The sequence below is a fragment of the Triticum dicoccoides genome, chromosome 5A (assembly GCF_002162155.2).
Source record: "Triticum dicoccoides isolate Atlit2015 ecotype Zavitan chromosome 5A, WEW_v2.0, whole genome shotgun sequence".
Taxonomy (NCBI): Eukaryota; Viridiplantae; Streptophyta; class Magnoliopsida; order Poales; family Poaceae; genus Triticum; species Triticum dicoccoides.
The window spans coordinates 368,642,754-368,664,781 of record NC_041388.1 but is presented as its reverse complement, the minus strand read 5'-3'; the positions used below and the strand labels follow the sequence as shown (position 1 = coordinate 368,664,781).

The 22,028-nt window shown below is 42.6% G+C and overlaps 2 protein-coding genes and 1 pseudogene across 2 annotated transcripts in view; 1 reads left to right on the top strand and 2 right to left on the bottom strand.

Moving 5' to 3' along the window:
* Window positions 1–3,266, bottom strand: part of LOC119299538 — a 31,526-nt pseudogene extending 28,260 nt beyond the window's left edge.
* A 7,672-nt stretch (window positions 3,267–10,938) lies between these two features.
* Window positions 10,939–16,849, top strand: LOC119301555 (O-fucosyltransferase 35-like). The gene is made up of 9 exons (XM_037578539.1): window positions 10,939–11,649; window positions 13,503–13,637; window positions 13,730–13,799; window positions 13,890–13,960; window positions 14,044–14,132; window positions 14,230–14,362; window positions 14,442–14,674; window positions 15,486–15,962; window positions 16,102–16,849. Exons 1-9 carry the CDS (start codon window positions 11,158–11,160, stop codon window positions 16,301–16,303), a joined length of 1,902 nt encoding a protein of 633 aa, XP_037434436.1. The 5' UTR covers window positions 10,939–11,157; the 3' UTR covers window positions 16,304–16,849.
* Window positions 16,850–18,323: 1,474 nt separating this feature from the next.
* LOC119301554 (probable aspartyl aminopeptidase) overlaps window positions 18,324–22,028 on the bottom strand; it is an 8,028-nt gene continuing 4,323 nt past the window's right edge. Inside the window, exons 8-11 of the mRNA XM_037578537.1 lie at window positions 20,290–20,466; window positions 19,840–19,914; window positions 19,618–19,758; window positions 18,324–18,718 (exon numbers count right to left, since the gene is read on the bottom strand). Coding sequence (XP_037434434.1) covers window positions 18,497–18,718; window positions 19,618–19,758; window positions 19,840–19,914; window positions 20,290–20,466 — 615 coding nt within the window. The 3' untranslated portion in view covers window positions 18,324–18,496. The remainder of the gene's footprint in view (window positions 18,719–19,617; window positions 19,759–19,839; window positions 19,915–20,289; window positions 20,467–22,028) is intronic.

Sequence of the window (22,028 nt, the reverse complement as noted above, 5' to 3'; positions counted from 1 at the left end):
GCATTGTATGTAAATGAACATAGAGTTTGTACAGAAAACATAAACTATAGAAGATGTCTAATTCATTACTTGATCATATTAATGGTTTGAAGGGCCTCTCCTCGGGTAAATCCGACCGCAAGGCTTTGATTTTTAGGCTTCTCTTCTCCAATAATGGATGGGTCAGGCAGATTTATACGGCAAGTCTCCTATATAAACAATTAATAGTACAAGTATTTGAGGAATTCAACATAAAACAGTTCGTAAGTTGTCACAATCAAGTGCATCAATCATAATAACACATTGTATTTAATGTGATATAGTTGCATTAACAAAATAGAGAAGGGGCTCAGAAGAAATTATTCGTAGACTTATGCTAAAGTACAAGATTTCCACTTTAAGCTTCAGCTAAGATCATTACCTGGTCTAAATAATTTTCTGCTTTTATTAAGGCTAAGGAATAAGTTGTATGAATTATGTTTCCTGTTATAATTTCCTTCTCTTCATTGTAGGCAACACACAAAGATGGATACCTTCGTTGAGCACATAACAAGTGAAAATTATTAGCAAAGTTCTAGTGGAATCATTGTAGGAAATATGCCCTAGATGCAATAATAAATGCTATTACTTATCTCCATGTTCATAATTATGTTTATGTTCCATGTTATAACTACTATGGTTCTCAAGTCTGCAATAACACGAGGCTCGGAGGAAGACTCATATGCACGTGTGGAATAATAAACGGTAAGAAGTATTCCTAGTCTGGCCTCTAAGACTAGCTCAAGTGTTGCATGATGATTCTGTTTTCCTGGTCATGGGCATGTCTATGCCAGCAACTTTGAGGGTACAATGTTAAGAGAACATTTGTGTTGAATCGACCCGGATTGATGTTATGCTATGAGATTCGTTCGTCACAAGTTAATGGTACATAACACAGAGATGGTTAACGTTTGCATAATTCCTTAGACCATGAGAGTATCGAGTTTCTTCATACTTGCTTCATGAACTTTGGGGTTTGTTAAATGACTTGCATCCCCAAATACCCAATAGTTAATGTTTGCATAGTGGACAAGTCATTGATCCAGGAATAGCACACGGCAACTAGACGTTCACTCGAATATTCATTCGTGTGGGTATAGGGGTCAATATGGGTGTCCATGGTTCCGATGTTGATCATTGATCGGAAGGGGTTCCAGGTCATGTCTATACTTCGCCGAACCTATAAGGTCACACGCTTAAGGGTCATCTATCTTCTGAATACTAGACAGGGAGTCTGAGAGAAAGTCACCGGAAAAGTTTCGGAGACAATGGAAGAGTTCCGGAGAGAGAACATCAAAAGATTTCGGTAAAACCAAAAATTTGTTTCAGAATATATTATTAGGTCAAAATGGTTTCGGCACTCGCCTAAAAATTCTTAGAGGGCCCCAGAATTGGTCTTGGAACTTTTGAGAATTTTCGGAGAGAACAAACGAAAATGTTCCGGAGCTGCCGTAACCGCCGTTGTTGCTTTTCGCTGATAAAAATCACCACACCAGAAATGTTTCGGATCATTCCCAGAAGAATTTTAGAGGGTGCCGGAAATGTTCTGGGACCTTCCGGAATTTTTCAGAAAAAATGTTTCACGAAAAACATCTTGTCTCGGCACGAGGGGACAAGATCCCACGAATCGGGGGTTACATGTTTGGTGGCTTTTTGTCTAGGGAGCACCCATGTTTCTAGGAGGCATGTTGGTGGCTTGTTAGGGGGCCCCCCATGGGAGGGGGCAAGGTTGTGGCTGGCCAAGGGGGTGCCTCCATGGTGTCCCCTTGGTGCCCCACTTGAGTTATCATGTCACCCTTCATGCGGGACATGTAGCATGGGTGTTTTTGTATTTCCTCCACCACCCCACCCCTTGCCTTGGCCTATAAAAGGAGGAGAAGGGGCTGCCATTCTCCTCATCCCTTCTCACATACAAGTGCCATGTAATGATCTGGCTTCTCTCTCCCTCCCCGCGAAATAGTTTCGTAGAGCCGAAAGGCTATCTGGGTTCCGGCAGGAACTAGTTCTGGACGGCGAAGCCCTGCCGGATAGATGACACCGTATGTGTGCAACTCTGTAGAGAGATCGTAGTTTCGGTCTTAGTTCATGAGTGCCTCCCGGAGGGCTGTCCGTGTGACCGTCCGAGTTTTGAAGGTCCTCCCGAAGGGCTGTCCGAGTGACCGTTCGAGTTTCGAAGGTCCTCCCGAAGGGCTGTCCGTGACACCGTCCGAGGGGCTATTCGACCGCCTCCCAGAGGGCTGTCTGAGGAGCAGATGAGGGTATACATCCTCGCGGTTGGGAGGTTGTAAATCCTAACTGCGGGGATCTGCACCGCCGATCGTCATCGACTCTACTTCCCGCTGCTCTACGAGTCGGTAACGAAAAAGATCAAACCATGTATGCAGTCTCCATAGTGGTCCTGGGCTGGTGCGTCGGTCGGAAATTTTTTGTTTTCTACTGCGTTACCCTACAATCATTATTATGTAGGTCCATATTTTATAAAGCATACCTTGACATCAAATCTATAATGCCTTGAGCACGAGGGTTATCATAAGATTTGTGTTCCCAGACTTTGACATAAGATGACTTATGAAAATTTCATATCTGCAAGCGCGTCTTATTCAGCTGACAATGACTGGTCGTCATTGCTCTTATTTTGTCCTCCATCGATCGCTATAAGTCCTTCATATAATCTCATGTAAGGTTTTCAAAATGAGGTTGCTTTACTAGCTTGCGAAAAATATGAAGGTCGGAACTACCAAATCATCATAACGGCAAACTAATGCGATATTTCCGTACAACATAAACTAGTTGGTATATTCAACTTAATATTCAAACCATTTCAGATATGGAAATATTTCCAAATTTCTTGATGAGGAAAGGTAGTACTATGCGCACCTTGGCCATTTGTCCTGTCTAAGAAAGCTTGTAGTCTCAATTCTGTTCTGTAATACATCATTCCGCGAACTAGACATTACATAAGGTAGCCAATCAGATAATTGTTAGTCAGGGGCTTGAATGATATATAGAACTTGCAAGAAATGAAATAATTCCTTATTACCGGTTCGACTTAGCGTTTGACCTCGAAAAGAAGCCCGATATCTGATCTCTTCATTGGTCACCTCAGAACCAAGACGTTCCAAAAAAAGATATTCATCTAATAAAGGAGAGAACAAAGTTTTAGTAATAAAATGAAATCCATGCCAGCATTTGGAATAAAAGAAAATTAAAGTTACGAAACATAACTGACCTACATATATCTTCTGCATGTAAGGGCATCTCCAATGCTGACTCTGAAACCGTCTGCATTCGTTCGGATTAAGCGGACAAATCTGAACGTTCGTTCTTCCACAAACCGTAAGCAAACCGAGGGGAGGGGGAGTGCTTTGCAGCCGCCCGAACATTACCACGCACGCGTCCGACACTCTGGTCCCACCCAAAACTTTCTCACGCTCGAAGCGGTTGCCGCACATTCATGCCGCTCCAGAGCGTTAGCGCCACATTCATGCCGACTCAGAGTGGCATGTGACCTCTCACTGATGCCGGCATGAAAGTGGCGCGCCGGCTAAGAGCATTGGCCACATCGCGTCCTGTATCTGCGGGCAGATGTCGTGTCCGTTTTAGGAGTCGGCGTTGGAGATGCCCTAAAATAATAGGCCGCTGCTTGAAAATGGAATGCATAGAGATCTTCGCAGCCCCACTGGTGGTACATTCTTTCTTGTTTCGAGGGAAGCACGACGTGACAAGGGTACATTCCCCAGACTAGAAACCTTTGTGTTAGGATTAAATTATTTATGTAATTGAGGTTAATCCTCGCTTGTACATAGCACACGTACGGTTACCGATTCGACAGCCGTCACGGAGTTTTCACACATCCCACTCTCGGGTGCGTCCCTTGCATGCGTCTTCTCCCCTTGTATATAAGATGTGACTATCAATGGAATTGATGCGGTTCATTCATTCTTACTTCCGTCTCTAGACACGTTATCAGCACTTCGCTCTCCGCTGAGAGAATAAATTACCGCGGTTACGCACGAAGAACGACTCGGCGGTCCCGGCGGGGAAGCCCTCGGCGGCTCGGCGCCAACGTGGAACGGGACGACGACCATTGCCGTGCCTGGAAACCGCAACGGCCATGGCGCGAGGGCAGCCGACGCGTCACAGGGACGACGCTGGGTGGCGGTGTTGGTGCACGGCCGGCACGCAGCGACATGGCACAGGCAACGGAGAGAATAAAAGAGAAGATCAGCGGCAATTGCGACGACGAGGAAACGCAGGAGAACTGCGATCTCGTCGTTTCAAATTGCGACGACGAGGATGACCACGTCCGGCGCATGGCGGCGTGATACAGCGCGGGGCGGCGCAGTCTCGCTCTTCCCGGTGCCGCCGCGGCGCAGCCATGGGCGGCAACAACGCGAGACGCCTGGCGAGACGCGGCTGCCTGCTGCAGGAAGAGAGGCGCCAGATAAGGCATGCATGTACCAGTACAGGAATTCAATCAGGAGCGAGAATCACTTCATCGAAGATCGAATCCGGCACATGCACCTGAAGAATGGATGAAGCGTACTACAAGTAAGAACTACTACTCACGATTGATTTGTGCTTTCATGTACATGGGACGGCAGGAGCCGCAGGATCCATGGTACTTCGGCGTCGACGACCACGACGGTCTCCGTAGCAACGTAGGCGGAGGCAGACCGTGCGCCCTCAACCATGAAGACGGCAGATGACGCGGCCCGGCTCGCATCCTAGTGGTGTGGCAGACTGTGAACGGCGACAGGGCCGGCCGCGGCGTCTCTGCATCAACCAACAGCGACTGCGCACGGTTTCTGGAGTCGAGACGTGGTTCTAAGACAACACAGCACGGCGTGGTCGGCCACCGGAGCGTGGCGGCAAGTTGCGTCGGCGAAGACGATTGGCACACGGCTAAGGCCTTCTGGCCAACGCACGGGCCGGTCCACGCGCAAGGCGAGGATGGGGCCACGAGTCCACGACCTCCTGGTCCGGCTCTCCAGATCGCAGGTGGTGACTGCCAACAGCGGCGCACGCCGCAGCGGTAGTTCTGCCCGGCACAGGGCGGTGCCGTGGTGTAGCACGACGCTACGCGGTGTCGGGAGGGAAAGTGGGCTATAGCCCCATCCCTCGTTTCCGGCAGGAAATAAAGAAAAATAAATAGAAAACAAAGTGGGCTATGCCACTGGTTTGGGCTGTGCAGACTCAGCCCATGGTCTGTTTTTCTTTTCTGTTTAGCTTTTAGCTATGCAGTTTTTCTTTATACTATGTGTGTTTACAATAATTATGGTATGTTACTGTATTATAAAGCACATTCATGCATCCACATGTTTGATTAGGCAATTTTATGATTGCTACATGTTAATGATGCTTAAAAGATAATTTACTACATAGTAAATTAATTGTGCATGATGATTTCATGTTGGATATGCTAGATATATCCAAGAGAGTTTTGCTGAGTTTGCCGTAGATGGCAACAATTATCAAACATCGAACCTGATCGATGTAAAGATTAACTTGGCAACCCGGGATCTCAGTGCACACATAACCACACCTACTCAGGGGCTCCGGCTATAGTCGCTATAGCAAAGTATGTTGCATTGCACTTCACTACACCATGATCTAAAAAAAAGAGTATCCGGTACTCTAGAGCTCTTTTGAGGAGCAATATGATCAATATAGGGTGATGATGATGCGTGAAGTGCACAGGAAATGGACACTCGTCCAATTCCGTGACTTGGAGTCTATGGTAGCATGCAACTCTTATGTGCATCAGATCAAATAGTAGTTGAGATTCTACAATATTGCAGTTCTGGATGTTGATCTCATCATGTAATGCTCTTTACTTGCAAATCCTTCTATGAGGATTTGCGCTGAATAGTGTCGTCAGCGGTAAAGGAATTTTGAGTTGTGATGAGAGGCAAAATAAGAGTGGATCTGAAAAAGGGCAAAAGTCATTTCAAGGAGAATGACAAGGCCAACAACTCTGATGGTTGCTATAGGTGTGGTTGTATAACTCGTTCAATTGCAAGAAAATGTGATACCTCCAAGCATTTGGTAGATAAATACATGCAATGAATTGCAAGGGCAATTGGCTCATGGAAACCAGTGTGAAGCTTGCTTCACTAGACATAACAATAATTTCCCGATGGTTGAAAGTTCCTAGACGTACCTCGGGATGTGGGAACCAAGAGCATGCTCGGCAAAAGGAAGGTCCACTACTTAGTATCGATGACATGCTAATGGACTTCACTACCAGTGATATACAATGTGTGTATTTCTATATGAGTTCAATCATATCTTGAAATTGGTTTCTTTCTCTATAGAAGCCTAATGGAATAATCCAGTTGAGAAGAAAATGTGTTAGTAGAAACTAGGTCTACTAACATGATACTAAGGGAGATTAAGTATTTCCATACTCTTGAGAAGAGTAGTGGAAGTGTCATGACAATTGCTTGTCATGATGTGGTAATTGTTGGTTTTGGTCAAGTCGCAATTGCACTCCCTATATGGGTACTACATGGTAATCATGGATGTTATCTAGATTCTACTCGTACCTGGCTGAGTTCTAAGGATATCTGCATTGGTTTCTATGTTGAAACTCGTGAAGTGAGTGAGGTTGGAAGCCTACTCATGACTCGGCTAAAGGGATCTGAATGAAATCCTAGAGTAAATGCTTCCCTATATTGTGGATTGTATTATACATACATTAAATTGGATACGCATTGGCGTATAAGATAATTCTCTAGAATCTTGAGAAGTTCAAAATATGGCATGATTGCCTGGGTCATCCTATTATTGGAAGGATGAGAAAATTATCGACGATTCAATTGGACACAGTCTAATGGTGTGAATTTTCCAAATTCATTTAATTGTGTATACACAATGTGTGCAAACTGGAAACTGATCGCAAGGCCATCTTATCTCATGAAAAGAGGATGAGCCACTAGATTTCCTTGGATAGGAGATATATATGTGATCCAATTCAACCGTTATATGGAATACTCACATATTTCATAGTGCTTTTGGATGCATTAGTGAGATGATCCAATGTGTGTCTTACTCCCATAAGGAACCCTGCTTTTACAAAGCTTATTGCTCAAATCATTAATTTGAGAGCAAATCATCCTGCGCACGGGACAAAATCCATCAGAATGAATAATGCTGCGAAATTTAGTTCGTGAGCATTTCATGATTACTGCCTAGACTGGGGCATAACTGGGGAGCATATTGGTACTTTGTGTACATACCCAGATTGGTTTTGTGGAATCACTTGTCAAGACGACAAGTTGATATCAAGATTGCTCCTACAGAATTGTAATCTCCCAACATCTAGTTGGGGACATTGCAGTTTTATGTACTGCATATACAAATTGGATGAACTGCATATTATATGGTCCCCCCGTTGCAGTTAGTACGTGGAAATGAGTAAGTATTTCCCATCTGCGATAAACCGGTTGTGTTGGATACATACCGATTTCACCACCACAGCGTACATATATGAGCCCTCATAGAGAAATGGGGATCTATGTGAGGTACAATTCTCCGTAAATCGTAAAGTACCTGAAGTCCTTAGAAGGGGACTTGTTTATGGCCTGATACGCTGGATGTATTTTGATGAGGACATTTTCCCGGCATTAGGGGGAGATAATAACCACATTGAATGCCGGGAAATAGAATGAGATGTGAATAGACATATTGTCCTTAGTTCCACGTATGAATGAGTCTGGACTGGAGGTTCAGAAGATTATCAATTTGCAAAGTATCGCAAATAATCTGCCAATTGCATTTACTAAGTATATAGGTGTCACAAAGTAAAATGTTCCCATAGTGAATGTGTCAGAGAGAGTGGATGTGACCCATAGGTCCACTCGGCCACCGACGAGGGGGAGGAATCTGGACACAAGAGGACAAGGCTTCATGGAAGCGTCCAAGGGGAATGAGGAATCCTCAAACAGTAAATGCAGGTCAACATCATGTTGATATTCAACCAAGGGTTGAAGGACACCTGAAGGATGTTGGACACATCCAGGACCCAACATGAGTGTGCACACAATTTTTTGTGTTGGGTCATTGGAAGACCTTGACTCAACTGTTGTCGGAAATCACAAAGAGTCAAAAGGTAATGATAAAATCTCCACTATGGATATGGATTCGGGAGAATCATATAATAAAGACTACATTGTGTCGACATTTTTTTATCCTCATGAACTGCAGAAGACCTTGGATTGGATCTAGAATCTAAGTCCATGCATGGCTGAGTGTCTAAAACGCTCTAGTTGATCCAAAGGAAGGCAACAATTGAGGATGCACTCGCTCTCAAGAAGAGGGGGTATTGACCTGATTAGTAATACCCACTCCTCTGAATTTGTTCCCTGGGGGAGCAAATGGGTTTTTGTTCATGTGAGGAACAAAAACAATGAGGTGGTGAGACATGAAGCGAGGCTTGTAGCACATGGGTTCACGCAGAGACCCTTCATTGTTTAAGATGAAACATGTTCTCTTGTTATGAGTGGATTAACGTTCCGATATTTCACATCACTGGCAGTAAATAATGAATTTGTATATCCAACTAATGAATGTTGTGACTGAATAATTGTATGAGTCACTTGATTCAGATATCTCTATGATAATTCCGAAGGAATGAAAATTCTGAATTTAATCGCAACATGTGTTGTGTAAAGCTTCAGAAGTCATTATGACTTGAAGTAGTCGGAAATGATGTGGTAGAACCGACTGAGTGAGTTCCTTTATTAGAAGGTTACTCAAACATTGATGATTGTTCATGTATGTTCATCATGAAATTCAAAGAGGGATTTTGTACTATTTCTGTGTAAATTGATGATCTAGTATCATTGGAGCTACACGAGAGGTACATGATACAATCATATCATCTTAAGACGGAGTGTAAGATGTAAGATTTGGTTGAGACCAAACTTTGCTTGAATTTGGAACTTGAGCGTATTCCTTCGGGAATACTTGTTCACTAGTCTACATATATCCAAAAGATTGTTGAAAGTTCAATATGGATAAGTCATATCCATTAAAGAACTATGGTTTGAGATCTCTGAATTACTAGAGATAAGGACCCATTAAGTCCTAACGACAGTGATGAAGAGATATTTGGACGTGAGTTTCCATATCACGGTGCAATGAGAGCACTGATGTATCTAGCAAACTGCACCAGGCCTGACATGTCATTGGCAGTGAATTTATTGGCTAGATACAATGTATCACTGATTAAAAGGCATTGGGTTGGTGTGAAGAATATTTTCGGATATCTTCTAGACACTAAAATCTTGGTTTGTTTTATGAGAAAACTCAAGATATGACCATTGTTGGATATCGTGATGCTGGGCATATATCATATCCCCATAATCCAAGATCACAAACTGGTTTTGTCTTCTCGAATGGAGGTACGACCTTCTCTTGGAAGTCGAGAAGAAAAACTTTAGTGGTTGCATCCACTAATCATTCTGAATGTATGAAGCAACATCTGAATCTATTTGGCTTCACAGAATGATGAACTTTGTTGAAAGTTCGGGCGAGTTTGATTGATAGGACTCACCCACCATTATCCATGAAGATAATGTTATTTGTATTACATATATGCAGACAGGTTATAAGGAGCAATATTGCAAAGTATATTACTCTGAAAGTATTTTTCTTCCTCGTGAGTTGAAAAGTGGGAAGATAAATATTTTGAAAGCAAAGTCATATGTGATGTGTGATATGTTCACAAAGTCTTTACCAAGTTCTTCATTCCAGAAATATGTTGTTGGAATTGGTATGAGATGACTTTGTTATTTGCAAGTTTCAGGGGGGAGTGTACTCCTGAACAATAACCTGTTCGAGATCTCTGGATTTTTGATATTGCACTCTTTTCCTTTATGTGTTTTTCCTATATGGTTTCTCATAGAAGGTTTTTAATGAGGCAATAGTAATACAAACATTGTAATGTGCCATTTTCTCCTTATTTTCCCACTGGGTTTTTGGAATGAGTTTTTCATGGCATATTGTATATTTCTTCTTAATTTTTCCTGTAGGGTTTTTGAAGGGGATAATTCCAAGGATGATCAGTCACAAGGATAAACAAGGATTAGGGGAAGTGTTAGGATTAAATTATTTATGTAACTGAGGTTAATCCTCGCTTGTACATAGCGCACGTACGGTTACCGATTCGGCAGCCGTCACGGCGTTTCCACACATCCCACTCTCGGGCGCGTCCCTTGCATGCGTCCTCTTCCCTTGTATATAAGATGTGAATATCAATGGAATTGATGCGGTTCATTCATTCTTACTTCTGTCTCTAAACACTTTGCATGTTGATCAATCAATAAAACAATACCCCCAACTTGACAAGTGGTGGTAGTAAACGAAGAACTATTTGATCAACGGTGGCTCCTGATCGTGAGTTTGATCCCATAAACGGCAAAAGAGTATGTGGAAAACCAAAATCCACGTGAACCATTTTGTGCGTCAATCAGTAGAGACTACTCCCTCCGTTTCAAAATAAATGATTCAACTTTGTATTAACATAAAGTTGGGTCATCTATTTGAAACGGAGGGAATACTAGACTAGAGATAGCCCCAAAGTCCAAAGTAAACGCCTCCTTCCCCCTGGTTTCGTTTCGTCTAACTCTCACATGCAGCCATGCAGGATGGATGCAGCGTACCGGCCAAAGCACGCGCCGCGCACGTGACCGCGTCGACGTAATTGGCGCTCTTTTCCCCCCTTCGGACAATAACGGCCTTTATTAGGAGTACTACGTCGGAAAAACAAAGAAAAAATCAAAATCAAATCCCTAGTGCGGCGGCGTCGGCGGCGCCTCCAAATGGCATGGCAATGGCAGGGCCGTAATTAGCGCCCTCCGCCCTGGCCGTTTCCGTTTCCGCGCGTATCCCACTACGCTACGCGCCTCGCGTCGTCGCCGTCGCCCTCACGCGTCCTCCTCCCCGCCTTCCTCACTGCCCCATTCACTTCCCAACCGAGCTCCATTAATGGCGCCTCCCCTCATCTAGCCATATTATATCATATCATGGTACCGGGACGACCAGCTGGGGCACCACTCGGAACCCAGCGCCACTAGTTCGTCCAGGTCGAGGTCCTCGGACCGGGACTTGGACTGCTCGAGCCCCCCGCGCCACATGGGCTACCAACCAAAGCACGGCGGCGCCGCCTCCGGGGCCGCGGGCGGTGGTGGTGGAGCTGCCGGTTCCGGTGACCACCTCCCGCGCCTGCACAGCCCCCGCGTCGCCGGAGGCGGGTACATGACCCGCCGCGCCAACTCCTTCAAGCGCTGCCCCGGCGGCGAGATCGAGCTCCAGATCAGCGGCTCCCCGCGCTCGCCGCGGACCGACGGCCTGGGCAGCCCGCCCAAGGACGCGGCGGAGGCCTCCTCCTCCTCCAGCGCCTCCCCCGGCGGCCTCCACCACCAGCAGCAGCTCCGGTTCCGCCTCTTCAAGCGCCCGGGCGCCGGCGGGGGCGCCGGCGACGTCGTGCTGGGGCTGGGGATCCGGGAGAGGAGGAAGCTCGGCAACCTGCTCTTCTTCGCCTTCTGCGGCGTTTGCCTGCTTCTCGGCGTCGTCAAGATCTGGGCCGGCGGCCGGTCAGCGCTACCAGCTGGCGATGATTTGCAGGTATGTATGGAAGCTACAAATTGCATTCTTGTTTGGACTTCTCGCTGCCACTCGGGAATGTTCCTTCCGTGGGATCAATCAACGGACCTGGTGTTCGAACAAGTCTACATTTTTCTTCTTCTTTTGCACTGAGAATGTGTTTCCTTGCTACTTCTTTGTTCTTATCACGAACACATTTTTTTACGAAGAGTTGCGAAGATATAACGTTTCCCGTCTTGTAGTAATGATCTTGATTATGAAGTATGAACTGAGATGTTACGAGGACTAGCTAGAGTAATGGAAATCATGTTAAATTGTTAACTGTCTAGATTCACCGGTCACTCTTACATAATAACCTTTTTTTTTCATGATCAATCATTGGCATTCTAAATTTAACATGCAATTTTGCCCAGTTCTCTACCATTTTTGTTGTTGTTCTGGACAAGTCAAACAAGAATTGAAAAAGAAATCTGATGGAATCTGATTCTCATTGTTAAAAGTAGTAAGAATCTGGGCATGTTTTAGCATAATGTAATGTGATGCTTATGCAATTGGTCTGCTTGAAAACTGCTAGGCTGGGTTTATTGTATTCTGTTGGACCTGGACAGCTAGAGTTTAATGTCCGGCCATCTTTCCTCGGCTTAAGTGTTGGATGAACTGGTCGGTGCATGCAATCAATGTGTTCTAGGCTTTGTAGCTCTATTTGGAACTTCTTAAGCAAGGATCTTTTAGCAGAAGCTTAGCATTTTTAGGACGTTTCCTCGTTTGTTGGAGGTTTTTTAGTCCCTTTCCAGTTCGTTTACTATTAAAGCACTTGTTACTTTTGGCGCTTGTAGCTGTTGGCAGTTGGTTGTTATAGGCTTTATGATCTTGTGGTCTATCCAAGTTGGGCAGAATATTCTTTATGTCCATAAGAACTTTGGAAGTATGTCTTACTGTCGTCTTCCATGGAGTATATTGTACTAGTAGGTATCCTTAGTTGGGCTTTTTCAGATCAATAGTCATCTTTAATTTAGGACTTCATTGGTGAAAATAAAATCTTCCGACTTCAACATTTCCTTCTAACAAATAGCCCTTGTTCTATATAGTGAGTGCTTTGGCGATGCAAATTTTAGGAAAACTAGTTTGATAAGGTATCTTTTAGTGTCCGTAACTCCGTACCCTAGACGCCTCGACAAAATTAGCTTCTAACTTGTTATATATAGTATCTATTCAAAGTGCAGATATACTGCATGGATGATTAAGGTGTCACAACATTTAAATATTCCATTACCACTATATAAAAATAGCATTGAAACTAATGCTAATAGCATGAAATTGCGCACAACCACAGCTGGGCAATTTTTTAAATTGGTAGAATCAAGGAATATCGAGTTGAAAATTGCATCAGGTTTCTTAACGCTAATAATCTTCTCATCCAGGTCTCTAACCAACCAGAACTAGATGGACAGATAACTCCTTTATTGTTCATAGAAAAACGTTGTACAGCTGATCTTTTACACTAAATGTCCGTCTTTATGTCAAAAGTTGGCAATTCGTCACCTAGTCTTGATTACATTCATATTAGTAGTACCTGAGATGTTGCAAGCTGATGACAAATTCAGTATGTGCACAAATTGAAAGTACTGATTGTACACTTACATGGCTTCACTGTAGTTCAAAATCTGCATCATAGTATTAGCTGGGCGTAGTTATAGTTATGAATATGATGAGCTTATTTGATTGTCTCAACATCACATGAAGTTTATATTAATGAACGAAACTCTCTGGTATCCCAAGTTATTGATTTGATCAACAACTCTACGCCATAATATTTAGAGAAGAAAATATTTGGTATTACGATCTAAATTGTCATCATCTGCACATGTTTCTAGGATCTCTCTGTCTCCTTCTCCAGTGATAAAGGGCATCAAGTTAATCACTTTGGATATATGGGAGGGAAAGAGAGTGACAGGATGTTGATGACGGTGGAATCTAGCATTGGTGAAAGACAAAGCAGTGTGGTTGAGGCTAGTAATATATCGCTGCTAAACCTGTTCCTTTGTTCGATACATTAATTAGTGAAAGTAACCTTTTTTTTGCTTGTTTGTGCTTCATATAGGCATCTGATGTCTGGTCTCAGCCAAGCAATGAAAATTTCAGACAATGCATTGTTTCAAACTCTCATAAAAGTAAGTTGGTTTATATCTCATAAACACATTTTTTTCTCTTCCTTATATGCATTTCTTAACATGATATGGTCACATGTTCTTAATTTGTAGAGCAAGATTCTCGCAGTAATGGCTACATTCTCATAAACGCAAATGGTGGTCTGAATCAAATGCGATTTGGGGTGTGATTACTATCATTTACAATAATTTTTGTGCAGCCATTAGTATTCTTTGCCATGGTATCTGAGTCTCTTTTACATCTCAGATATGTGACATGGTTGCTGTTGCTAAGATTTTGAAGGCAACACTGGTTCTACCTTCACTTGATCATACATCCTACTGGGCAGATGACAGGTTGGCCCCTTTAACCTTAACTGTTCATTCCTAATCGGCTAATCCCCTATATCTTGTTAATCAATGCACTCATATATCCCTTTCATCCATTTTTTAGTGAATTTAAGGATCTTTTCAATTGGAGACACTTCATTGAATCACTGAAAGAAGACATTGATATTGTTGAAACACTACCTCCTGCATACAAGCATATAGAGCCTCTGGCCAAAGCTCCGATATCCTGGTCAAAGGTTAAAAACTAGACTTTTTTTAATCTACATTTACATCGATATATGGTGGAAAGGCTCACTAAGTATTTTATCCTGGCAGGTGAATTATTACAGAGATGAAATACTCCCTCTCTTGAAGAAACACAGAGTCATTTACTTCACACATACAGATTCTCGCTTAGCAAATAACGACCTTCCTAGTTATATTCAGAAGCTAAGATGCCGAGTTAACTACAGATCTTTGAAGTATTCTCATACGATCGAAGATCTTGGTGCTACCTTAGTTTCGAGGATGCGCCAGGATGGAAGCCCATATCTTGCTCTTCATCTAAGGCAAGCTCTATGCTCCTACATTCATCTCAGGATGCTTCTGTCTGCACAATTTTTTTCCTCACTTTGTATACTTACCAACATTCTTCTAGTATTTTGGCATCTTGATTACCGCAATTTGTGTTGTAGCTTTGATTTATCATTTCCATCAGACCATGAAATGAAATCTTGGTTTACCTGTCTCCAAAATATACATGCAGCTGGAATTGGCTTGAACATATTAGTTTTCTGTCGGCATATTATGCAAGTCAACTGTTATGTCCGTGCTAGCACAGGTGAATCTATTAGGGCCTGTCTGTTGATCTTGCCAGTAAAGATAGGTGATTTCATGAACCCTGAATTGAAGTGAGTCTCATTTTAGTGATGTTTTATTGATAAATAGAGTGCCTATGTACATCACTGGTGAATGATCTAGGTGTGCTAGTTGGCACACATTTCACAAAATCATCTTGTGAAGAAGTTCTGGATTGCTTCAAATCATTAGGTTTATTGAGAAGTTCTACTATTGAGTTTTTGGAACTACAGCAGCAAACAATGCCACAGAACTGTGGCGCCAACATTCCAGAAGTTGTTGAGCTATGTTGTAGCCCAGCAGACCCTTTCTTGGAATCTTTTATAACATTTTAATGATTTACTGAACTCTCTCTAGATGCACCAGCTAAAACACTTAGAAGTGAGAAGCCATGTAGTACATACTGTGACATTTACTTCCACGAAAATAAAATGGGCTAACATTTATGTTGTTAGTTGTTCTTTTATGTACTTGAAACATGAGGGGGGCTTTCTTTAACAAATTAACAACTATGTTTTGCAGGTATGAGAAGGATATGCTAGCTTTTACTGGTTGCAGCCATGGCTTGACATCGGATGAGGAAGAGGAGTTACGTAAGATGCGTTATGAGGTCAGTCATTGGAAAGAGAAAGACATTAACGGAACCGAGAGAAGAAGTATTGGTGGCTGTCCTTTGACTCCACAGGAAACTTCACTCCTGTTGAAAGGATTGGGTTTCACACGGAACACCAGAATTTACTTAGTTGCAGGAGAAGCCTTTGGCAATGGAAGCATGCAAGCGCTGCTGGACGATTTTCCCTATATCTATTCTCATTCTACCCTTGCAACAGAAGAGGAACTTGAGCCCTTCAAAAATCATCAAAACATGCTTGCTGGTCTTGACTATATTGTAGCTCTCCAGAGTGATGTCTTCATGTACACATACGATGGAAATATGGCTAAAGCTGTGCAAGGCCATAGGCGTTTCGAGGACTTCAGGAAGACAATTAACCCAGATAGGTAACACCTTTCCCTTGTTAGAAGTACTATATGTGTATGGTCATTTTACTTCTACACCCAATGACCCAAGAGGCAGTAACCCAATTTACAAGTACATATGTTCTCCTTTTTCTTTCTGAATGTAAAAGTTCTCCTGCAGGATTGATTTTGTGAACCTGGTAGATGAATTTGATGAAGGAAGGATCCCTTGGGAGGAATTCAGTTCAGAAGTGAAAAGGTTGCACAAAGATAGAACAGGAGCTCCATATTTCAGGGAGCCTGGAGAGTTTCCGAAGCTGGAGGAGTCTTTCTTTGCAAACCCCTTGCCTGGCTGTATATGTGAGAAACATGGTGACCAATGAACAAGTACCCAGCCCAATTGATGCTTCTTTGACAAGCTGTGCTAGCAGAGGATATAGGCCCTCTGCTTTCCTGCCAGCTGCAGCATGCACAGTTTGTTCGTCCCTGATCATTTGTAGTCGAGACACGAGCGTTTGCGCCTACATTTTCAAGGGCATCCCCTGAAGTTCAGTGCAAGAAAATTTTGACAGGCGATCAACATATTCAAGCGATTGGTGGTGGTAAACTAATTTTCATACGACCAAAGCACGTGGGGGTGAGGCATGTCGCAGCGATCTGAAGCAGTATATAAGAAGTAACTACGAGTTGGTGGAGTACGTGTAGGTATCCCTGGTATATGTTCTTTTCTTTGTTGCACTTATATTGTGCCGATTACTGCTGTTGCTGCTAAGTACGAGTAGTATTTTGTGTAGACAACATTGGATGTATGCGGTTGTTCAAAATGTGGGTAACCTTTTGCCCCTACCTGTACAACTGGAAATTTTGCCACTTGTATTTTGTTCAGTATATGAAGAAATATACAATGGAGAGGCTCACATCGAATACTACTTATCCTGTTTCTGTACCGATTCTTCAAGAACTCATGCTCATTAGCAGCTGTACATTATGGATCTCCTGGAGGCTAGAATTGCCTTTATGCAACCGTAATTCACCCCTGAACTTATGCTCCTCGCGCCGATTTCAGTTGCTCACTAACTTCAGCATGATGGGTATTTCTTCACAGAGGCTGTGGAAGAAACATTGAGGTTCCAGAATTATGTGCTGTGAGCTTGTGAAGCGGTCTGCCTCTTTCAAGTCACATGATGTAAAGCAAATTTACATCAAGTACATATGATGGTCCGCTCCTCTCCCACCTGGTTGGTGTAGTTACCGAGGTGCATAACCTGAGTTGAATTGGAAGGTGCATAACCTGAGTTTATCTTTTGTGACTTCACAGTGTCTACGTGAAAATCTAAATTTCATTCCTCAAAAAGGGAACAAAAAAACATTCATAAAGGCAAAGATCTTCACTCCAACTTGAGTTTTCACATGAGGCATGTTTTGTAATACCTTAGGTGATTCAGATTTGGCTAAACATACACACGTTGGTGACTGTCTGAGAACATGATTAGATTTTGTGGTGATTTTACCTCCTTCATTTTCTAGTGTTCGCAAAGCATAACTAAAACTTGAGAGAGAGAGCTTTACTAATCTATCTTCTCTTAAAGGATTAAGACCTCCCAAGGAAGAACCCTATGGATTTCATGACCTCTATCTATCCTTGAGATTTGAGGACGAATACCACCAAGACCTCCATCACTCCTAGAGATTTGGGCAAGAACTACCTGCTATTTACCTTTATTTCCTTTGTTGTTTTTGGATCTAAGACGCACCTCTTAGATTGAATTGGGTTTTGAGGAGTAATTGGTATGGATCTTGTTGAGTGATTTACTCTTATATTTTCCCTTTGATTGCCCTTGATCCTTGTGTTTCTTCTCAAAACACCTCCAATTCATGAAGATTGGACCACCTTTGCGGCTTGCCCCTTATCAGTGTGCCAACAAGCGAGACTTGGCAGAGGGTTTTCAGTGAACTTCAGATCAATGTTATCTGCACCACACCGATTGACACGCTCGAGAAATGGTGGCTTACTGCTCACAAGAATTTTCAATAAAAGGACAAAAGGAGCTTCAACTCATTGGTGATTCTCATCCCTTGGCACCTTTGGAAATAAAGAAACGATCGAGTCTTCACCGACCCCAGGCACTCTACTGAGTGGGCATATTGGAATTAGGCAGATTTGTTATAAGATGGTTATAGTTTAGAGTGTTGGTGGGGTCTGTGTTGTGCTAAACACACACATTTCAGCGTAAGGGTGTTGTAAAACTATTTCTGCCTACGGTACACCTTTGGCGTACTCTCTAAAGCTGTGTTCAGTTGACAGGTATTTGAAGGGGGATTGGCCGGGATTGAGTGGATTTAATCCCCTACAACTTACAAATTAATGAAATGGTGCATATTCTCGAGCTAGAAAAACGTGAGTGAACATATAAATATGCTAGTCATTCTCCAAACAAGAAAGAAAAACATGCATATTTTCCATGATTTATTCACATCTTCACTAACATACATAATCTGACATTACTAATTATTCATTGTAGCTGTGATTGTAGAAGTACAGGTTCTGCTGACCCAATATGGTTGCCTACTACACCTCAGCAGTCTACTTTGACTTTGTTATCCAATTCAGTGAATTCTTCAAAATATGCCTTGAGGTGTTCATATGAGTAGTTGACGTCGTCAACGGCGCACATCTCCCTGATGCTGTGCATAGACAATTGTGGTGCTCCAATATCCACAGTACGAATACCAACACCGCTGGCGAGTATTGGCCCGATTGTTGACCCACAAGCCATGTCGTTGCGAACAACAAAATCCTGCAAAAATAAAGTCGTTTTCATAGATGAAAAAAGTAAGATGTAATCAGGTACCAAGATCGGCGATTGGCTAATGATCTGGAACCACCCACCAGTCCAAGAGCTTATCTAATAAGTTGTATTTTTACTTCTTTCTCTAGATGTCGATGCAGCCTAATATCTTTGACTATTGCTTATTCTAAATATGCTACAGAAATTATTTGTATAGTCATATGGGATAGAGGTACTTCTAATACACAAATCAAAGTATTATGTAAATTAGGTTAAAGTTTTAAAACATAGACAATATGATTGCTAAAATGATACGTGTCTTCGTGGAGCTGCCCAGGATATATGTTTGGTGGAGCTAAAACGACATGTATCTTGGTGGAGCTGCCTAGTATATATGTTTGGTGGAGCTCAAAGCAATGCTTTACTGGGCAAACTTGCTCATACGAATTGGCTCTCCTAATAAGTAGAAAACATTTTATTATTCCTCCTTTTTTTTCCACGTGGTCCACTAGATAGTACTCCCATTGTTCCAAATTAATTGAAATTCTAGCTTTGTCCTAAGTCACATTTCTTTAAGTTTGACCAGGCCTATAGAGAAATATATCAGCATCTACAATGCCAATTAACTTGATTAGACTCATCATAAAATATACTCCTCCCAAAATAAGTGTCTCAACTTTGTACTAACTCTAGTATAAAGTTGTACTAAGTTTGAGACACTTATTTTGGGGCGGAGGAAGTATATTGTTGTTGTTGTTGTCGGCATGAAAACAACATAAGAGTAGGGGGTATCTTGTCGTTAGTACTCTTATTTTGCAATCACAAAATCAAGTATAAGTTGAGAAGGGCAATTATGGCAAGCTAATCCACAATTGTAATAGGGGTTCCTCCTTTTTATATGTACTAACCTGGATAGGTAACTGGTGCCTCTCAGCAATTTCTCGGAAAATAAAAGCTGTCACGGCATTTGTAGCATATCGTTGATTAGCATTGTGCTTAATCACAAGTCCACCATGCAACTTTGGCTGGTGGTTCTCCTCGTGCTTTTCCTGGAAAGATAGATCATTTTCTATCAGAATATTACTGCATACCTGTGAACCCATAAACTGATCCAAAAATACTATTATTACCATATAATTGGGGTGCAAGGCATGAGCCATATCTGCAGATACAAGGAAACTCCTTTGAATAGCCTTTTCTAGCAACTAAAAAAAATGAAAGCAGATAGTCAGAATATGGAACTCAACTTGGAGCAATAAACTACACACAATCTGGCATAAATCATTTAAAGTGAAGTTGAATCATAAAAGAAATGTGTATACCTGAGCAGGGAAGGTACTTTTTTTACGAATGAAGAGTTATGGACAAATTAACTTAAAATTGAATTCCATTAAGGGTGTGCAATAACTGTTATAATAATTTTAAATAAATGAATATTATAGGTCGTGCCATGGATGGTTAGCAGATAAGCAGAAACAAAATGATGACATAAAATCAGGTAATGTGAAAAATCAAATCCAATAGCCAGCTGAAATAAAGTCAGTGGATTGGGTGCTGGGTGAAGGAAATTAGTTTTGTACCTTGGAATTTGAATGGTTAAAGCAGCATGTGATTCTTGTTAAAGCATCCAGCATTGCAGGCGAACCAGCTCCCTGAGCCGAATCAGAACCAACCTCCTCATGATCAAATAGAGCCACCATCCTGACGCCAGATTCATGATCAAGAGAGTGGTCGGTAGAAGTTGACTCCACCAGGGCCTGAAAAAGTATTGGACAACTCGTTATATCGGGACTTTGTTGCAAAATAAGGACAGTAATACGTATTTGTTAGAAACTGAAGTGTGTTAGCTTCATTGACCAACTACACTTTGTATATTATTAGAATCATAGGGATCATACGCATGTCGTGGAACAATTAATCATAAAGAACAACCAAATTATAATATCAAAATTATAATTAGTAGTAATCAACTCTTATCACAACCAGGATTGCAATTCTTGACAAGGGGGTTTCTGTGTGGTCAAATCACGAACAAATCAAAGGTGGTATATGAGGGAATGTAGAAGCAATGGGTACAATCATCCATGAGAAAATGAGCTATTGTAGGGAGTACGAGTATCCAAATCCAGCAACACTATAAGCTTCATAAAGTGTTGTTTGGGCCTTTGAGGCGTTTTCCCCATTTTCTCCTAAATTGCAGAATCCACACATTTTTGTGTTGTAACATCCTAGGTTTGGGTGTGTGTGACCATCACCTATAAGCAAGATAAAGACTTGGTGTGTTTCAACATGGATCTTTTGCTTCTTATTTGGATTTTGTTGCCTAAACAAGTAAAATTCTGCAAAGGCAAACTTGGTAACTTAAAAATCTTTAAAAATCACCTGAGTTCATAAAAGGGCATCTTGGACCATGTAATATTTTTTCTGAGATAATTGGTGGCCCAAGACTAACTCAAAATGTTATTAGCACATAAACCCTAAAAACAAGGGTATGTTATTAGCACAAAAATCCTAGAAAATAAATCTTAGCTTAGTTTGGATTCCCCAAAGCCATCTAGGCCAAAAACTCACCAAGTCCCTTCTCAAAAAGTTTGAAATCTGGTCAAACCAGTTTTGGCTCGAACTTTGACCAAATCTTCTGAAAAATACCAGTATGAACCAGGAACCTCCTAGACATCAAGTTCAAGCCAGTAACTTAGCCCGCAACCCCCTACACAAGTTCAAACCAGGAAGTTGCCAACCATGCACTTCCCAGATTCATACCTTATGTTTGAATTTGAACTCAAACCCATTCGACCAAACCAGCAACAAATTAGCTTCTAGAAGCTTGGCTCTGGCAAGTATGGGACCCGCATCTAATAGTGAATCGAGCCACAGGGCCACACCAAATGCTCCACGGCGCAGGCGGAGCTCACGCATGCCGAGGCCACGAGCAGGCGCTCGACCCAATTCACGTGCCTGCAGCACCAGAGGAGGCCGTTGAAGCCCCCTGTCCCCATCCTAACACACAGAGGACCAGCCAAACGACGAGGAGCTTTTTCCCCTGGCACCAGCCCATGTGGTAACTGTCCAACCAGAGCGCTCTGTCGCATGTTGCAGTCGGTGCAAAATCGCACCCGCCAGCCGAGAGGATCTCTCCCTCATGTCGTCCTTATTTCCCCCTGCGTCAGCCAAGCCTCAGCTCGCTCCCCTCTCTTCTCTCCCCTACAAACCCACGGAGAGAGCCTTGCCAACGAGCTGGCTGGAATTCATGAGGCCCCGCTCGACAGACTCTCTTTCACTTCTACCTGCACAAGAGCACCCCCTACTCTTATAAAAG

Bases quoted from the DNA above. Each gene is read 5' to 3' on its own strand.
- LOC119301555 (XM_037578539.1), top strand. From the start codon at position 11,158: ATGGGCTACCAACCAAAGCACGGCGGCGCCGCCTCCGGGGCCGCGGGC. The intron at 13,638-13,729 runs GCTAGTAATATA...TGCTTCATATAG, and splicing joins GACAAAGCAGTGTGGTTGAG to GCATCTGATGTCTGGTCTCA. The intron at 14,675-15,485 runs GCAAGCTCTATG...TATGTTTTGCAG, and splicing joins TATCTTGCTCTTCATCTAAG to GTATGAGAAGGATATGCTAG.